General features: G+C 60.5%; 1 protein-coding gene across 1 annotated transcript in view; it reads left to right on the forward strand.

Annotated features, from left to right (window-relative positions):
* The window catches only part of ADARB2 (adenosine deaminase RNA specific B2 (inactive)), a gene marked incomplete at both ends in the record, with an annotated part of 364006 nt that overhangs the window by 241486 nt on the left and 103838 nt on the right, over nt 1–18682 (forward strand). Inside the window, 2 exons of the mRNA XM_080811616.1 lie at nt 9036–9122; nt 16685–17592. Of these exons, the coding sequence (XP_080667742.1) occupies nt 9036–9122; nt 16685–17592 (995 nt within the window). The remainder of the gene's footprint in view (nt 1–9035; nt 9123–16684; nt 17593–18682) is intronic.

The following is an 18682-nucleotide window of genomic DNA, read 5'->3' on the forward strand; positions in this document are numbered from 1 at the left end:
ACCACTGCCCCTGGGCCCCCTGCCGCGAGCTTTGTCCACGAGCAGGACGGCCAAGGCCGAATCACACAAGCAGAGACACCTGTCAGCAAGGAAATGCCAGTCGTAGCCACGCCGGGCCCCCGGGACCACCTGGGACCTACTGGGACCGCAGCAAAAACGTGGTGGGGCTGCTGCTCACGGTCCCGAGCCCCCCTCGGACGGGGAAACGCACCCCCGCATGCAGAGGTCTGGGGACGCTGGCTGCCACCCACGGCCGCGGACAGCGTGCTCCAAAGTGCACGCCCCGTCCCCACACGCTCCAGGGTGGGGACGAGGCTGGCCCGTGGCTGGGAGGAGGCAAGAGGCAACAGACTGCGCTGAGGCTCTGGGCTCTGCTGTGCTGGGGGCGGGGGCCGGCACAGCCACATCGCAGGGGCGGGCGCGCGCATCAGAGTCCCTCACCGAGACAGCCCGCAGAGTCCTAGAGACCAGAAGAGACCGACTCAGCCGTCACGGAGCGGGAAGAGCGAGCCAGGCAGGGATGCAGGCGGTGAGACGGCTGGAAAGCCCATGAGCCGGGGGCGCAGGGAGGACGGCTGCCCCGGCCCCGCAGCCGGCAGAGACAGCCCTCCCTCCTCCACCTCGACGGCTGTGCGGTCCTCGACTGATTCGGTGAGGCCCACCCTCACAGCAAGGACCCTGCGCTACTCCGTCCTCCGAGCTGAATGCTGGTCTCGATGAGAAACTCCCTCACAGACGCTTCGGAATCACGTGTGGCCGGATGTCGGGGCTCCCAGGGCCTGGTCAAGGGGACACGTACAGGTTTTAACCGGCGCGGATGCACGAGTCACGGCATTTCTGCAGAGCGGCAGCTCCCACCTGACAGACGCACGACTCGGAAAACTGGGTGACCTTGAGATCGTGACAGCAGCCCCGGAAGCTTCCGGTCCCTCACAGACGCAGCGGCCCAGGGTGGCAGGCGCTAGCATAGGAAGGTGGGAGGTGGGAAGGACTGGAATGCTTGTGGCCAGAGAACACTAATCCGGGTGATCTTATCACCAAATGTTAAATCAGAAGGGGACATTGTAAAATGAAAGGACATTGGTTTAGCACGTCTCCAACGAAAAGAGGGCAGGGAGGCCCAAGGATGCGAAGAAAGGAAGAACAAGGACCCACAAGGAACCAACAAGGTTGAAGAAGCACGTAGAGGGGAAACAGGTCTAGAGGAACAAGAAACGCAGGCCGGTGTAGGGCTAGGGCTTATTCACAGAGGGTTACACTCGTCATGTCTCTGGTTCTCTGCCTGCGGGCCTCGGAGCCCCTGTGCAGGTCTGTAGGGTCACAGTTTCATTTCGTGGGAATTTCCAGCCTCCAGATATTTCGCGCCTAGAATTCCTAACCAGAGCCACCACCCAACCGCCTTTGTAGACTTCCCCATACACCTGCTCGGAGACGGGGAGCAGACACGCTCTGCGCGCCATCTGCTGAAGGAGGCCTCTGACGCACTCCCACCTCGCCGGCTCCAACGGAAGGAAACTCCTGGAAGAAGTGCGGCCTCCCTCGCGTGCCCTCGGGGTCTGAGAGTCCCAGCTGCACCCCTGCCTCACTGCAAACCCGTTCCTGGGGTGGACTTTCTGCCTCAAACAGGGATGGCGCAAGGACCGTGTCCAGGCTGGACAGCCGTTCGGTCTGACACCGCTGGCTGTCCCGCAGCGGAGAGATGGCCGACCGCTACTGTAGGAATGACGACCACGCTCCTGCACGCCTCCACCCCCAGACGGACCGTCAGATGAAGACAGGGTCTAGACTGCAAACCCACGGAGTGCCTCGGCGGATAATCTGGAAGGCCGTGAGTGTCTCTAAGTGGAGTGTGAACACACACCTTTCCATGCAGATATTTAAATCATAAATACACTTTGTGGCAAAGAGTCACCTTGGTCCGTCAATCACTTGTCAGACCATCTGTGTCTTTGCCCGCGAATCACACGGCGCAATCTGGTACAGGCTTGTCTGCTTCTCCACGGCTTCCGGAGTGCGGCACGCACGTCAAGCCCGAAGTGTCCGTCTGGTCTGCCAGACTGTTCGCAGTGTCGTGATGGTGGCCTGATTAAAGGCCTAGACTGGGGTGTGGACACGCTGGCGTGGGGACGTCTCAGTGCTGTGACGGAGGGAAGCCGTCTAGGAGCGGGACAGCACGCCTTGGGGATACCACTCTGAGAAAGGGACGGCGTCCCTAAGAGACCTCTGATTTGTGCCGTACAAGTCCTTGACAGCCACACATCATGTCCTCACAGGCACGGGTACCAAGATGCTGGTGCACTTACCCAGGGCCTTTGCACGAGCCGCTACTTCTGCTCTGGTCGGCTCTCCCTGCCCTGACTGGGATAACCCCACACTCATCCTTGCAGCCAGGGTTTCCCGGCCCGGGAGCAGGTCTCCTGGTCCAATACACGGGACACGCTCCTATGACCAACTGGGTCTCAGCGACTGAGTCACCTCCCGAAGGATGCCTCCCCTGACTTCTACATCCCCTGGCCAGGAGCAGTTTCCCTGCAGTAGCCTTTCCTGGCATCGGAGTTTGAAACCATGGAGGAGGTGTGCAACTACTTGCATTCAGCGAAGAACTGTTGAGTGAGTGTGGTTGTCAGCACAGGCTGGGCCCCAACACCCCGGCCTGGGGGCTCCCACAGCAGACTTTTACTGTCCCACGTCCTGGGGGCGGGGAGCCCGAGGTGCAGGTGTGGGCAGGTCTTGTGTCTCCCGAGGCCTTTGTCCTGGGCACGCGGATGTCATCTCTTCCCCGTGTCCTCTCGTGGTCGTCCCTCTGCGCGTGTCTGCGTCCTGCTCTCCTCTCCCTAGAAGTCACCAGTCAGACTAGATGAGGGCCCACCTGGTGGCCTCATCTTACCTTAGCCATCTCTGTAAGGACCCCGTCTCCAAATACGGTCTCCTTCTGAGGCCCTGGGAGTCGGGGCTACAGCACAAACTTCCGGGGGAAGCCGTGGCCCACACAGCGAAGGAGCGGCAACCCTAGTACAGGCTGGTCGCCTGCTTGCTCGAGCCCTTTCAAGGCCCCTCGTGACTGTCATCCATCCGGAAACTGCCAAAGGAGAGCCTCATCCTCGTGGAGAATCAGACCTTCTCGTGCGCTGCAAAACTCCATGCAGACCCGGAATCTTCTTCCTAATGTTGCCTGAACTCCCTTGTACGACGCCCAGAACAGGAGCTTGAACACAGAGTTTAAAATACACGTTCCTGAAACTCCGTGAGAAAAACCCTTCACCTTTCCTGCAAAACGCTATCCCTCTCCTGCCGCGCCACAGAGGTTGATTGTCTCCTGGCTTCCCAGGCGGCCCACCTGCCGGGGCTGAGCTGCGCTTGTGTTTAGCCAGAAGCCCCGTCCACGGAGGACGGGCCTGCCTCCGGTCGGAACACCCGGTGGGAAGGGAAGGGGGTCAGCTCGGGGGAGGCCATCTGTCACCGTGCGTTTCGGCAAAACGCAACTCCGAGAAGGGGACCTGAGAGGGGCTGACGTGGGCGTGGCTCAGAGGCAAACACAAGTCGTACCAAACTTTAAACTGTTGAAATGACGGCGGAACCAAAGTGCTCACGTCACGTACCTTTTAGAAACAGCCTATGCCATGACATTGTGAGTGTTTGTAAGGAGGCAAAGGCCCGGGTCGAATCCCGCGAGGGGTTGGCAAGGACGGGGTTGACTAAAAGTTCCAGCGAAACCGTTATTTCGCGTGAACGGACTTTCCAGGGAACGGACAGGGGCTCGTGCACTGGAGCATTTTTGAAAATGTTCATCTTGGATCGCCTGGGGCGGGGGCGGGGGGTGCTCCGTCGGTGAAGCGTCTGCCTTTGGCTCAGGTGATGATCGCGGGGTCCTGGGATCGAGTCCTGCTTCCGGCTCCCTGCTCAGCGGGGAGCCTGCTTCTCCCTCTGCCTCTGCCTGCCGCTCCCTACTAGTGCTCTCTATCTGTCAAAGAAGTTTTAAAAAATAATAAAATTTTCATCTTACTTGGTAAAAAAGCAGAGCGTCATCTTCCTGAAGCAGGCTCCAAAAAACAGGGCCCCTCACCGCCCCTCATGCCACCGGCGTGGGTGCACAGGGCCTTCGCGGGCGGCGCGGCGTGCGTGCCCAGCCCCGTGGGCACCCGCGCGGCCTTCGCCTCCCTCCCCCAGCCGGCTCTGCCCTGCTTTCCGGATACGCGCGTGTCCTGACGGGAATGCGGGGCCGTCTGCGAAGGGCTCCGTGTGAGGTGGCGACCGTTCCTGTCGCCCCGGGAGGCTTCGGACAGAGACCGGAGCTCTCCCGTCTGTAGAGCAAACACACACACAAAGCAGTGCGCAGCCCGCGACCGCTTACCCTCGCGGCTCCCTGGGAGACCCCCGTCCTCGCCAGCGGCCGAGCTGCACGTCCCCTTCCGTGTGAAACGGTACCTGCCGCCCTTGTGTAGTGTCTCATCCGTCCTGCTTTTTATCCGTTAATATTTTTAAACGACCGGGTGCGATTTACGTATGGAGACACGTAGCCTGTACGTGTTAGGGCTCGTGACAAACAGGTACACACACGGAACACATCATTCCAGAAAGAACCCCCCAGGCCTGCCCAGCGGCCAGCACCTGACCCAGGAGGACCCCTCTGACTCCTCTCCCCAGGGAACCGTCTGCCTGTTGGGGAACGTCACATAAATGGAGGTAATTAGCACCTTCTCTTTGTGCCGAGATCTCTCTTGCTCAGTATAATGTTTCCAAGATTCATCCATTTCGTAATACATTTTACGACGTCCGTTGTCTCCACTGTTGATAGTTCCCCGTCCTATAAACGCGGCCCAATTCAAGTACCCATTCTTCTGTTGACGGGTAAGCAGGATGTTCCTAATTCTGAGCTGTAATGGATAAAATCTCCCTAAACAGTCTTGTACAAATCTTTTTCTTTTTTGGCACATGCATTTCCTTTTCCTTGGGTAAATACCTAGAAGTGGGATTGGTGTATACAGCCCGTTTCCCAGTTGCTGGCGGATGAGAGTCCTGGTTGCCTCTCCCCGCATCGGGCTGTCCCGGTGGGTGTGTCCTGACACGGTCTGTGCTCGTAACTTGTGTTTCCCCCACGGACGATGCTGTGGAGCCTTTCGGATGCGCTTATCATTGGCTTCCGTACGTTCTCCCTTGTCGAGTTTCTGTTCAAGTGTTTTGCCCATTTTAAAAATTTGGATCTTTCTACTCTTTATTATTAAGTTGGAAGAGTTCTTACATTCTGGATACAAATCAGTCATCTTGATCGTAAACCTATTATCCCAATCTGGGGCTCATTTTCCGTTTTCTTAACAGTTAATTTCAGCAAGCTGAAATATTTAACTTTTTAATTTTGATGAAAACTGATTTTTTTATGATTAGGGCTTTCTGCATCCTAAGAAACCCGCCTCCGCGAGCACCCTGAAAGTCTCAGTATTTTTTTCCACAAGTTTTATCGTTACAGCTTTTACGTTTGGGTTTATGACCCCTTTTGTGACAATTTTCGGGTATGGTACGAGGTAGAGCTCAGAGTTCCTTTTCCCAAGCTGGTGTCGAGTTCTTTCAACACTATTTGTCTGTCAGACTTTCTTCAGCCCATCGCAGTACTTGGAGATCTTTGTTGGAAACTGGTGAGCGTCTCAGTATGGCGGCATTCCTGAAAGCAGTTTCGCTCTGGCCTGTTTATCAGTCTTCAGGCCACATCCAAATCATATTTGTCTTTGGTTATCAATATCCTTGATAAACGTGGTCTCACGGGGTTCCGGGGAAGAGCTGCTGCCCACGAGGTCCTGGCCACTTATTTTGCAAACAGCAACGAGGTTTCCAATGCAAATGTCCTGGATCGCTTCAGAGATGCATTGGAAATGCTGTGGTTGGTCCGTGGCCGCCAGGCCTTTGCTGGAAGCGGCCCTTGGCTGGAGGACAGTCCAGGGTCACTGCTCTCTGGGATCCATTTCCAGCTGGTGCAGGGCGTGCCCAGTGCCCCTTCCAGACACTCCCCCTACAGAAACACGTTCTCCGTCTTCCAGACTTTACAACGGGGTGGAAGGCAGGCAGGAGCTTCTCTCGCAGACCCCAGATGTCCCGAGGGAGCACCATAGACGCGCACACGCTGTTTTCCATCCAGATCCCGCACGAGCCGGTCTCAGGACCGGGGTGAGCCCAGCACAGTCCCACGTGGACACCATGTGTAAGGAGACAGCCGCCAGCTAAGACACCGGCATCCAATCATTCTTGTAGTAATTTTTCCAAACAAAAAATGCAATCCCTGCTGTCCTCCCTAATGACAAGCCTAGGCTGCCACCTGCCCCCTCTTGGCACAGAGGTGGTGACTGCAGACGAGCCTCCGAAAGTGCGGGTGGGCCCAGCAAAGAGGCTCGCCGCTCTCCAGGCGTCCTGCCTCGAGCAGGCTGGTGTGTTTGAGCTGGAGGAGTTGCTGGGGCATAAAAGAGGTTCAGATAGAATTCTGAACTTCCTGTAAAACGTGACTTACTAAATTGGGGGGAAACACACAGAAGGTAAAACCTGCCATACTGACCATTTGTAAGCATGTTGTTGGGAGGCTTGTGGTGCGACCGTCACCATCATCCACCTCCAGAACTTTCTTCTTTTCTCGAACTGAAACTCCGTCCCCATCACACACCGGGTCCCCTCGTCCCCCAGCCGCTGGCTCGCACCACTGCATCTTCTGTGTCTCTGGGTCTGACTCCTCTGGGGACCTCAGATGCGTGGGCCCCACCGTGTCTGTTGTCCTGTGGGGACCAGCTCACCCCCATCCGCGTCATGGCCTCGAGCTTGGTCCCGTGGGATCATGTTCCGTTGCACGCACAGGCTACACCGTGTCGTCCATCCTCGTGTCGGGGACGCTCGAGTGTGCGGATAGCTCTGTGAGACCGTCCTTTCCACTCTTTTGGGTGTGGACCCAGAAGTGGACGTGCTGGTTTGTCACGCGCCCCGTCCGTGCACGAGGGCTCGGACCCCTCCTCCCCCTCTCCAACACCGGCTACCGTCTAGCTGTCCTTACGGCAGCCGCTCCGACGGCCGTGAGCTGGCGGCCTGGCGGATGAGTGGGTCCGCTGGCCGTCTGATGCCTTCCTTGGAGAAATGTCTGTCCAAGGCCTGTGCCTCCGTCGGCATCAGACAGACCGGATGCTCTTTCAGGCTAGAAACCCGGGCCGCCCCACGGTGCTAGGGATTTACAGAAACTGAGTCAGTGCCCAGGGTTTATCTAACTCAGGTCGGCTGCTTCTGTCTGCCCAGTCTGGGAATCCTAGAATGCAAGGACTTTGAGGATCTGAAACAGTTTCAACTAGTGCGTAATTTTGCTAAGGCGAGCTCTGAAATGGTTTCGTGTACTTTTGTGGGTGTTTGGCTGGTCGCCCTGCTTTATTAGAAAAATGTAATTTCATTTTGAGATGCCCCAGACTAAATCACTTGAGCTTCACACTCTTTGTGTAACATTATTGGGTGCCCTTAATGAAATTATAACTCAAGCAAGAGATTTCATTCCCATGTAGTAAATTAGCTTGGGCCGAGAGGGCCTGGGAGAGCCCGCCCCTCCCTGGCTGCGGCTTCTCGTTCCGTCGGATCAAGAAAGAGCAGGCATTTTATATTTGAGTTATTTATTGTTCTCTCTGAGTGAACATTATATCGTTGCCGTCCCTACTGGAAACGCCAGCTGTTAACAGGCTCCTGAATGAATTCCAGTGTGAGCTCCCCCGGCCTCTGGAAAGCTTGGGTAAAGAGGAAACAGGCTCAAAATTGCAAGAAAAAGAGCACATCGCAGACCTGGGGCCGACGCCCGAAGGCTGACAGCAGACAGACCGCGGGCTGAGGTTTTCACGCAGAGTCACACTTAGACGTGTGCAGAAAGGGAGCCCCACGAGGCAGCAGTCCCCCTTCCCCAGGACAGAGGCAGACATGAGCACGGGAGGCACCAAAGACCCGGCCCTCCGGCGCCAGCAGATTCCTGGCGGTGCAAGCGTCCCCTTGGCAAAGTAGCTCAGCCCCCGGGGCCAGGCCAGACACAAGAACCCCCAGGACCCTGGGAAGGCCCCCACCGTGGACCCAGGATGTAGGGCAGCAGGCGGGTGTCTGAGAACGGGGAGGGCTGTGTGTGCCGTCCCCGGACGCACTCTCCTCTGCCCTGGTGTAGGCTCCCGCGTGGACACGTGCTCCTCGCTGCTGAGGTTGGATTTAGTCGGCAGAATCTCTACAGAAAGGAGCTTTTCCTTCGGCCGCTTTGTTTGTCCTTTTTTAATGTCTCCCAAGTGCATTCCCATCCCACAATTCCCCGATCTCTCCCTTTAAGAGGGAGACTGCGGGGACTGTAGGTCATGAGCGGTGTTGCCCTGGTCCAGCTGCCCACCCCGGGGCGCACTCGGGACAGCTGTTGCCTCCCCTCCCCCCACCAGGGTGCAGGCAGAGGCCGCGCTCTCGGGCCCCTCGTCTGCAGGAGGAACGGAGGGGCCTCCGCCCGCACCTCTCCCTCCTGTGCCACCGCCCCTCCCGCTGCCCAGACGCACGCCGCGCGCACTCCGGGCCTTGACAAGTCCCCCCCCGTCCTGCACTTCAAGCCCACAAAGCACGTTCTCCGCTCACGGGAGAAACGGTCTTGGCTTTACGGGCGCCTCGTTAACTACAGCTTCTCCTTCCTTCACTCGTTTCACCTCCTCTCTGGGACACACCCTGGGTCCGAGGCTGCGCCCCACTCGGCATCCCAGGAGCTCATGCAGGGTTGTTGCCCCAGAGACGATCGCTGAGTTTTGAGGGACACAGAACAAGAGGGGAGATGCCAACAATGAGAAAAGAAGAAAGATGGAAATCATAAAGTTGGAAATTGAATGGAGAGAGGAGTTTGATAAAAATGCTGTCAGCAATTCAATAAAAGACTGAACCAGAAGGAAGTGGCTGAAACCAAAGCGAGCGTTCGGCCTCCCTTGCCCGAACCCTTGGTAATAAGAACGTAGGAAAGCATTGAGTTTTTCTGAAACTCGATGTCAAAAGTGCATTTCCTGTTCTTCTTTCCTTTCCAGACAAAGTAAGCCTGTTGTCAGCCTTCACCGCTCCCTTCAAGCACTTAAGTCCCGGGGCCACGAACATGGAAGACGAAGACAGACTAAGTAAGCAGTTTCCCTCCCCTGAGGAATGGAGTGGGTCCAGCCCCATGCGCAGAGGGGTGTCCTCTAACGTCCCCAAACACTGAGACCTTGGAGTGACGGTGGGGACTCTCTGGGCTTCCCGGAGCAGGAGGCTCTGCTCCCACTCCCCCACCCTCTCCCCGAACCCTTCCCCAACATGAATCGCATCCCTGCCCAGACTCCCATCCCCACCAGGGGTCCTGTCCCCACCAGGGGTCCTGTCCCCACCAGGGATCCTGTCCCCGCCCAGACTCCCATCCCCACCCGAATCCCACCCTCACCCAGATCCCATCCCCACCAGGGGTCCTGTCCCCACCCGAATCCTGTCTCCACCCAGAATCCCTTCCCTGCCACGAAATCCCCTCCTCACCTAGAATCCTATCCTACCTGGAATCCCGTCCCCCCCTGGGGAGCAGGACAACGTTTGCAGTGACTACATAATTGAGAACCCCAGGGATTGTAGGGGGAAAAATCCGTTCTCCTGCACCCCTCTCCTGTCTTTCCTTTGTTTTTCCCCTTCAAAAGGAAAGGAGGGAGGGAGGGAGGGAGGGAAATGAGCACAGTTTGTACAATTACTCAACAAGGAAAAGGCTGGACGGGTGCCTACCTGTTGAGACATTTCTGGCTCGTGAAGGAACCCGGGAGGCAGCAGAGCAGTGCGGTGCGGAGGGACTTCGAGCAGTCCCCCTGCTGAGGCCACGGAGGGACCCCAGAGGGGTGCAGGGCTGGTGTGGGGGGGTGGGGCTCCTGGACATGAACGGCACACTCCCAAACCCCAGACCACACAGATCCCTCCTGCATTTCAACATGACCTCACCGATGGGCCTTCCTTCCGCCAAGTGTGACGGCCCAGACTGCTCAAGGCTCGAACTCCCCAGGACCTTGACCAGGACGCACAGCGGGGGACCCGCAGCCGCCGCTCTGCCATCGGCTGGTGAGACACATGGCCGGCAACAGGACCGAGGCCGAGGGCATGCCCCGCGTCCCTGCCCGAATCGAAGTCACAGAGCAGAGCAGGGGTGCGGGACAGGCACAGAGTCCCGCGGAAATCAGGACGCGGCTTCCTGGGCCACGCGTCCAGGGCCCCTCTTCAGCCAAGTTAGGCAGACGCTTGTCCGTTGTCCCAGGGTCTCAGCAGGAAAATCTCCAGGACTCGGTCCGTGTGTGTACAACTACCTCACAAATGTGGACCACACGCCTCCATGCGTGCACACGTCCGCCAGCCGCAAGCACGCGCCCACACGCGCCCCAAGCTGAACGGGACGTGTGCACGAAGCGATTCGGCTAAACACGAGGAGAGAACGCGCTGAGACAGAGCATCTGCCTCCTTCGGTCGGGGGCTGGGACTTGCTGAGCGTAGCCAGAGCCCCGCGTGGGGCCACACCTCCCGGACGGGCTCTCGTGCTGTCACTGCTCCCCACGAGTCCGTGCCACGGGTCGCAGCGCCTCACGGGCATAACCCGAATCACGGAGTTGGGATCAGAACGCGGGGGACCGTGTGTGAAGACGTTCGGCCTGGAACGCAGTAAACGCACAAACTCGTTATTTCCCCTAATCGGTGGGAACCTACGGAGAAGAATGACTTTTAATTGTTCGTTACACTTTAGAAAGCCTTTGCAACGCTTGGAAAATCCTTACTTAGAAAACCCTATTCCCAAACACCGTTCAGAGCAAACCTCCAATCAATGGCCTGACGGTGCCTCCTAATACCATCGACACAGTCTCGGCAGCGTGTAACCAGGCGCCCTGGGGAGGTGGGAGAGGAGTGGGCGTGGGTGACGTGTGATGTGGTGCACGTGTGCACGCACCTGCGTGTGACCGGGAAGTGTCTTTTATCTGTGCAGCCATGTGACGCGGGTGTGTCCGCGCCGCGGTTAGGCAGAGGTGCTCGCCCGGCCCTTGTGTGGCTCACTCTGGGCACCGTCGGGCGGGCTTTCCCATGGCCACCGGCACTCAGCGCCTCTCGCCCCTGGAGCCTGAGCTCCCACTGCCAAGTGCAGAGCTGGGGCCAGGGGTCGGTGCCCGGAGACACTCAGCCTATGTGGAAGCCGGCCATCAATGGGGTGGGTTTCCGCTACGGATGTCCTAGACAGCAGCACATTGGCGAGGCTTCCTGCCCGAGCAGGCAACTCGGAAAGCTTTCCCCTTAAACGCTGAGAGGGCCTGAGTCCCTGCCCTGGCCGGTCTCCGCTATGCCCACCACCGACCCAGGCCACCCGAGGACGGGTCACTCCCTGTGCTGCGGTCTGGAGGGAGGAAGACCCACCCACCAAAGCTGCTTGATCCACACCCAGACGTGGGGCAACCACCACGGCCAGGACCATGTGGGACACGTCCTCAAAAGGGAGCACCTCCGTCTGACACGGGGCGTCAGACCTGCGCTTCTGCAAGCCGGGCCACGTGGCCTCTCAGGGCTCCCGGGGCATGGATGTGCCACAGTGACCCCCTTCCCACGCAGCTTCTCACCCACGAAGCACCAGGGCCTCCCTCTGGCCACTGGCCTCGCCCCTGCAGGCCCCCATCTGACACAAATGTGGCAGACCAGATGGCCGGTTCCCGATGTCCTACCACCTGCGGCCACGACAGCATCACCGCTGGCCACACTCATGTAACAGTGCCCCGTGCTGTGCCCAGCTGGAGAAGACAGACAGACGCTGGCCCCAGAAAGGCGGACAGCAGACGGGCTGATGCAGGAGCACAGTACGTGGGCACAGCCGGAGCCAGAGCCGTGAGACCGCCGGCGCGGACCTCCCCTCCACGTGGCCTGTCCACGTTGGAAGGACGGTGCCAACACACAAGCGCAGCCTACCGACCAGACTTAACTCTGGGAGGAGATATTTCACCTGGAAAATAAAATTTTAGCCGCAGCCACACCAGAATAAAATTCTGCGCTTTCTCACTAAAATGCGGTTCTCGTACGCGTGGAACCTCTCCTTTTGCCAGGACGAGCACCCCCGGGCTCGGGAGACGGACGACGTGAGCGCAAACCGGAAACGGCTGCTTCACATCCTCCCGCGCGTCGCTCAGCCGGCGTCTCTTTGGCACCGGGCGGCCTTTGAATCGCCGGCGATCCTTCTGCCCCTGGCACTTACGGTGTCCGTCTAAGGGAGTTTGAAGTTATTTATCTGTCTTTTTTCTAATTTCCACAATGGAAGGACACAAGTGACTCTCGGAATCACAAAGCCACCGTCGGTGGAGGTCTCGTGCTCGACGTGGGGAGGATGAGGGAACTCGCCCCGGGCCGGCGTGGGCGCACAGGACACCTGCACGAGCTTTCCTCGGAGCAGGACTTTGCTGAGGGAAGGCCTGTGGGATCCAAGTCAGAAATCTTCCAGCATGACATGAGCCTTCAGTGGGGGCTCCGTGGGGTGGTGGGAGCCGTCCTGGGCCCCTAGACCCATCGCCCTGTCCTGCCCCCCTCTCTGTCCACTAGCATTTGCCCACAGGCTGACGTCTGCACGCCAAGTGCACGCGCACGGAGAGTGGGGACAGGCTCGCCGAGCAAGCGACTCCCCGGTCCGGCCCCCCGCGGGGAGGTGAGCTTCCCGCAGAGCTGCTCTGAGCCCGACCGACTGCGAGTCTCTGAGTTACGACGGGCACGTAGAGCAATTATTTGGAAGGATGAATTCCAGGGTAGGATTAAAGGACTTTCTAATTCTTATAACCTAGTATGACCTGTCCGTTTGAGCTGTTCCAAGTGTATGACAAGTACGTTTTCAGAAATGAATCATTTTTATCGTGTAATAAACATTCTAGTGCCAAGGTCTGCACCCCAGACGCCACGGAGAGCCCGGGCGGGTAGGCTGCCTCCCTTCTGTCGAATCCCTCAAGGCAGGGGCAGCCGTCGTCTCCGCAGTGGCCATGATCGGTCATCAGGAAGCACACAGCCTGGAAGCCCGTGGTGTTCGCGGATCCCCATTTATGGATCACGTGGGAAGTTGCACGGGTTGTGCCCCCTGAGCCGCACAGAAGCCCCGCACGGCAGGCACTGGGTGCCCCACTCGGCCACCAACACACTTTCCTGTGGTCTCCAGACAGAGGAGCTGGTGCTCACGCCACCCGTGAGGTCTGGGGTGGCCCACGGGGCCAGGAGCAGGAGACTTGGCTGGGAAAGGAGCCCAGTACACTTGGATGCCGCGGGGCCCGGACCCGGGGAGCGTGTGTAGGGCAGGTACTGGACAGCATGGCCTCACTCCCCGCTGCTGGCTCATCTGACAACAGAGTAGGGAAGCCTATTAGCTAGCGGAGAGCAAAGTGAGAACCACTGCCTGGTCAGGGGAGGGGACTGCAACGGACCCCCTTCCCCGGGGAAGAAGGAAATGTGCGTTGGTGAAGTCGGAGCTGGGGTCCCATAAGATATTCGTGTGGGATCGCAGTGGCGAAACGCCCACAAATGGGCATCGGGTTTTCCCAGTGGCCCTGGCACAGCGGCGTGTGGTGTCCCAGAGCAGGCCCATGGGTCTGCAAGCCAGAGCTGCAGTGCGGGGGGGGGGGGGGTCCCTCCACCAGGCAGCCTCCCCTCCCCCGCGCCATCCCTCCTCTGGGGACCGGGACTCACTGCGCATCCTACAGGCATCTGTCCGTCCGTCCCACGGGACCGAGCCTCCCAGAAGTCAAAGGCTATTTTCCCTCCGACCGTGTCGGTGAGCCAGAGGGCCACTGATTTCACGGGAGCTCTGATGCCGACCGAAAGGGAGAGACGCGGGGTGTTTTGTGTTGCACTCTGGGGCCCATGGGCTCCGCGGCAGAGGGATGTGCTCAGACCCGGCCTCAGGACAGGCCGCAGCCCCCCGGAGCCCACACACTCTGACAGGACAGAGGCCATTACCCTGCTTCCTGGGGGTCCCGGAATTCCGGGGGAGACGGCAAGGAAGAGCGCCGGAGCGTCGGCCTCTCTCCATCCTGCTCCCATCAAGGAGACGTGTTTCCTGCACGTCAGGGTTTGGGCCGAGCGTCCTCCCCGGGCTCCTTCAGGGCATACTCGGAATACTGCCACACGGCACGCGCTGTGCAAACCCACATCTGCCGTTCTCAGAAAGTGCAGTTTGGACACGTGGAGGGACCTGCCCCTAGTCACACGTCCCTGAGAGACAGAGGGGACGTGGGTTCTCGTGCACAGGAACCCCGAGCTGGCGGGGTGACCACTGCCCTGCCAGCCTCCTGCCGCTTCTGCCGACCACACTCAGACCCCGCAGCCAGTTAAGCGGAGCGCTCGGCCGCGGCGGGGGAGCCGAACCCAGTCTGCGCGTCTGCAGGAACCAGAGGTTATGCCAGAGCGTCCGGGACAGGGCCCAGAAGCCCACCTTGTGCCTCAGTTGTTACTCGCTGTTGGATATCATAGAAGGGGCCTCCGTGCCACAATCTGATACCCGTGGCCAGTGCCACGGACAATGGTAAACACGGCAGCCGTGGCTGCTGTGCGTCAGGGAAGGGAGAGGAGAGAAGCAGTGTCAGTGCGGGTGGAGGGGAGCGTCCGTCCGCGAGGGCTGCTCCTCCAAGATAACCCTTTCCGCCTCGAAAGGCAACAGAGGTCATCAGATACGCTGGCCGCTTCCCGGGCGCTAACAGTCCCAGCGATCCCCACCCTGCGGGAAATCAATAAGAAATTAAAGCGCTCCCAGCAATTTTCAACGCCATCTACAATGGGGCTTTTGGGTTGTGTTGTGGTTTCTTCCCATCTTTACGTTCAATGTGAGAAACTGCGTGGTTAATCTGATCTACTGTGTCTTGGCCTGAAACACCCCCGTGGCGGAGCTCCTGGCTGCCTGGCCCGGGACGCATAGTGATTAACGAAAGAGGCAGAGATTAAGTGCTTGATATTTGGACGGTGATTATTTCTACTAAAACAGGCTGTAAACGCAGGGCATCCACCTCTAACCTACAGAACCCTCGGCGTCCCACCTTGGAACAAAGTCCCCTCTGCAAACCTAACACTGCGTCTCCGCAAACGGGGACCGCGGCCCGGCCAGCCCGGCCAGCCCGGCCAGGAGCCCCGAGGGCGCATCCCCCACAGAGGGCACTCTCCACGCCGGCGCAGGGCACGTTTCTGTTATGTTCTTCGCCAGCAATGCCACGAGGGCGAGGTCACGGAGCCCAGCACGCTTCCTGCGGACCGGCTCTGGGGTGGGACTGAGGGGAGCCCACACGACGTCTGCGCACGAGCTACAGGCCAGTGTAACAAGCACCTCACGTTTCCCAGTGCCTAACAAGAACAAACTCACTCCCGACTCCAGGGCACTTCTGCACGGGCCCCGCCTGGCCCCGGGGGGCAGCCTCACCTCCCACGTCTGCCGGAACCCAGGGCCAACGGCGCTCGGCAGCCTCACCGCCACCCAGAGCCCAGCACAGGGACACCCTGCGAAGGAGTCAAGAAAACGTTGGACAATTCTGCACAAAATCAACCTTACAGCAGCCACCAGCGTTCCTGGGACACTCCCATCTTGACCAGCAAGCCCAGATCTGGGCTCCTTCTAGAACGTGGGGCCGTGACCCCCACACAGGGTGGACTTTAGGAAGAAGGGCAGCGAAGTGGAGGTCTGAGGGAGGCTCTGTGACAGGCGCCCGCCCCGCTCGCCGCGGCTGCCCTCGGAGGATTTCAGAGGAGACCTGAGGGGTCAGCGCACTAGAAGCACATTCACTCGCGGAGCCATCGGGACTCTTGTCCCTTGGTCCCCAAGCGATCCACGCCTGAGGTTTCCAAAACAGAACCACGTTATCGGCCGTGAGATGTCCAAGATGGCCAGTCCACGGAGGCTCAATGATCGTGGCATGAATTCACCACCCACAGTGAGCCAAGGGCGGCTTTCCTCAATTCCCTTCGTATGGTTTCTCGCGAGGGAAGGAAGGAAAGAGCCATCGCAGACACAAGAGAAGTGACCCTCTGAGTCCGCATGGTCGCCTCCTTGTGTCTCGGGGGGAGTAGGAACATCTGGAAGCCCTACCCGTGCGTGTGAGGACCCACGGCCTGTAGCGCCTGTGCCCGTACAGCACACAGCAGCGACGCCCTCACCCACGTATCACTTCTCACCGTCTAGCACGGTCCTGAGTTTCACCCCATCGACGCACACAGCGGGGGGCCCCGTAGCGCTCTGCCGTGCGCGGACGACACCTGCCCCCACCATTGCCCTCGGCGGGAAAGGCCTCCCTGACCCTCAGCGCTGCCCACAGCGGATGGGAGGACAGGGCCGCTGTGCCGTTCAGTTGGGCAACGCTGAGGGTCGCCCAGGCCCAGGGCGGGCAGCTGGCCTCAGCCCCGACACGTCCCAGCCCAGGCCCAGAGCAGCAGACGGCGGCAGCACGCGGAGGGCCACGCTCCCCACACACGTCCCCAGGCCTTCTTCTCAGAAACGCGCCCCTGCGAGATCCGCCCGGGAATCCGGGTCCTTCCGCTCGACCCCCGCTTCTGGGGCGCCGTTCCCACGGCTCCCCTGCCGGCCGGTCGACCGCGCGGGCGCCGGGGCGCAGGTGTGCCGCACCGCGAGACTGTCTGTCGTCCGTCGCGAGCTGCCAGGGCCCGGGGTCACGGCTGTCTTTCTCGCCTGCAGGTACCAGCAGCGCCGACGTGAAGGAGAACCGCAACGTGAGCAACCTGGAGGCGCGGCCCCTGCCCGCGGGCGACAGGGCCAGAGGCGGCGCACCGGGCGTGAAGAGGAAGAGGCCCCTGGAGGAGGGCAACGGCGGCCCCCTGTGCAGGCTGCAGCTCGTCTGGAAGAAGCTGTCGTGGTCCGTGGCGCCCAAGAACGCGCTGGTGCAGCTGCACGACCTGCGTCCGGGCCTGCAGTACCGCATGGTGTCGCAGACCGGCCCGGTGCACGCGCCCGTCTTCGCCGTGGCCGTGGAGGTGAACGGGCTCACGTTCGAGGGCACGGGGCCCACCAAGAAGAAAGCGAAGATGCGGGCGGCCGAGCTGGCCCTGAGGTCCTTTGTGCAGTTCCCCAACGCCTGCCAGGCCCACCTGGCCATGGGCAGCGGCGCCGGCCCATCCACGGACTTCACCTCGGACCAGGCCGACTTCCCTGACACGCTGTTCAAGGAGTTCGAGCCGGCCGCCCCCAGCGAGGCCTTCCCGGGCCGCCGCCCCGCCGACGCCGGGCTGCTGTCGTCCACCTGCCGGCGGGGGCGGCTGCTCTGCCACCCCCTGGACCTGGTGGGCCCGGCGCGGCCAGACAGGCCCAGGCCGGGCCCCGCAGCCCCAGGCGAGAGGAACCCCGTGGTCGTGCTGAACGAGCTACGCTCTGGCCTGCGCTACGTGTGCCTCGCAGAGCCGGCGGAGAAGCGGCGCACCAAGAGCTTTGTCATGGCCGTGAGCGTGGACGGCAGGACATTCGAAGGCTCAGGACGCAGCAAGAAGCTGGCCAAGGGCCAGGCGGCTCAGGCCGCCCTCCAGGCTCTCTTCAACATCCGGCTGCCCGGCCACATCCCCAGCAGGAACAGAAGTCACCTCTTGCCGCAGGTGAGACGCGCAGGTGGCTGGGGCAGGCGGCTCTCTTCAGAAGCTAGGAGGACGGGGCGGTGGTGGGCAGCAGGCAGACCCCTCTGCTCCCGGACTGCAGGCTGCTCTGGGGTGCATGACCTCCTCCAGGAAAGCCAGGCTCTGCCCGGTGCCCTCCAAAGGCCCCGTCTCCCAGCCTCATCATTAGGATTGATGTTTGGGGGTTTGGAGAGAGTGAGCGTGTGAGTGTAAAGAGTGTCCAGACCCCGTGTTAGCCAAGCTCGCCCTTGAGACAGTGATACCCCCTGCAAGGAGCGGGGTCCTGGTCCCCAGAGACTGGGTGAGCAGCAGGGCGCCCGGCGTCTTGCCCGGGACACTCAGGACCCGGCTGCTGGGCAGTGCGGCGGGAGAGCAGCCCACCTGGTGTGTGACACGGGGTGGTCGGGGGGCGTCTCCAGCTGGGGGCCCAGAGAGAGCCCCGCGGGTGTGGCTCACCTCGTCTCAGTGAGGCCAGGGGCAGGCTGGTGCGAGCACGGCCCCCTCGGCGCCCCAGCCGGGCCAGATGGAGGTGGGGTCCGAGGGCTCGGCCGGTGGGCAGCAGCGGGCTCAGGGGGAGAGGGGGCTGGGAGCCGGCATCACGGTCATGTTGAGGTCATGTCGTGGCCACTATGATTTCAACAGTGGGTCTGCTTCTCGCTCTGGCTCACCCCGGCTTATTCGGGAAACACCGTGTAGCGCCGTCCGTGTGGCGGGAACTATCCTGACGCCTGGAAACAACGGTGTCCTTCCCAGTCCTGCGGGTGCTTGGGGATGAAAACCACTGTTTCTCCCTATGCTCCGGGATCGCTCTGTGGCCGCCGTTCCCGGGTCAGACCCCAACATCAGTCAGGCACAGAAGGGAGCGGGCAGCGAGGGAGCACATGGCCCTGTGTGGCTGCGAGTCCGCCAGCACGTTTGGGGCGGGGGGTGGGGGGAGGCCACGGAGCGCGAGCGAGCTGCGCAGCCTTCCCAGCGAAAGGCTCCGGGGCGGACCCAGGGGCGGAGCGGCAACCGGGCCAGCGGTCCCCGTTGCCTCGTCAGGGTGACAGCCGCGAGGCCAGCTGTGACCCGC

Source organism: Martes martes, assembly GCF_963455335.1.
Source record: "Martes martes genome assembly, chromosome: 8".
In the NCBI taxonomy this organism is placed as follows: Eukaryota; Metazoa; Chordata; class Mammalia; order Carnivora; family Mustelidae; genus Martes; species Martes martes.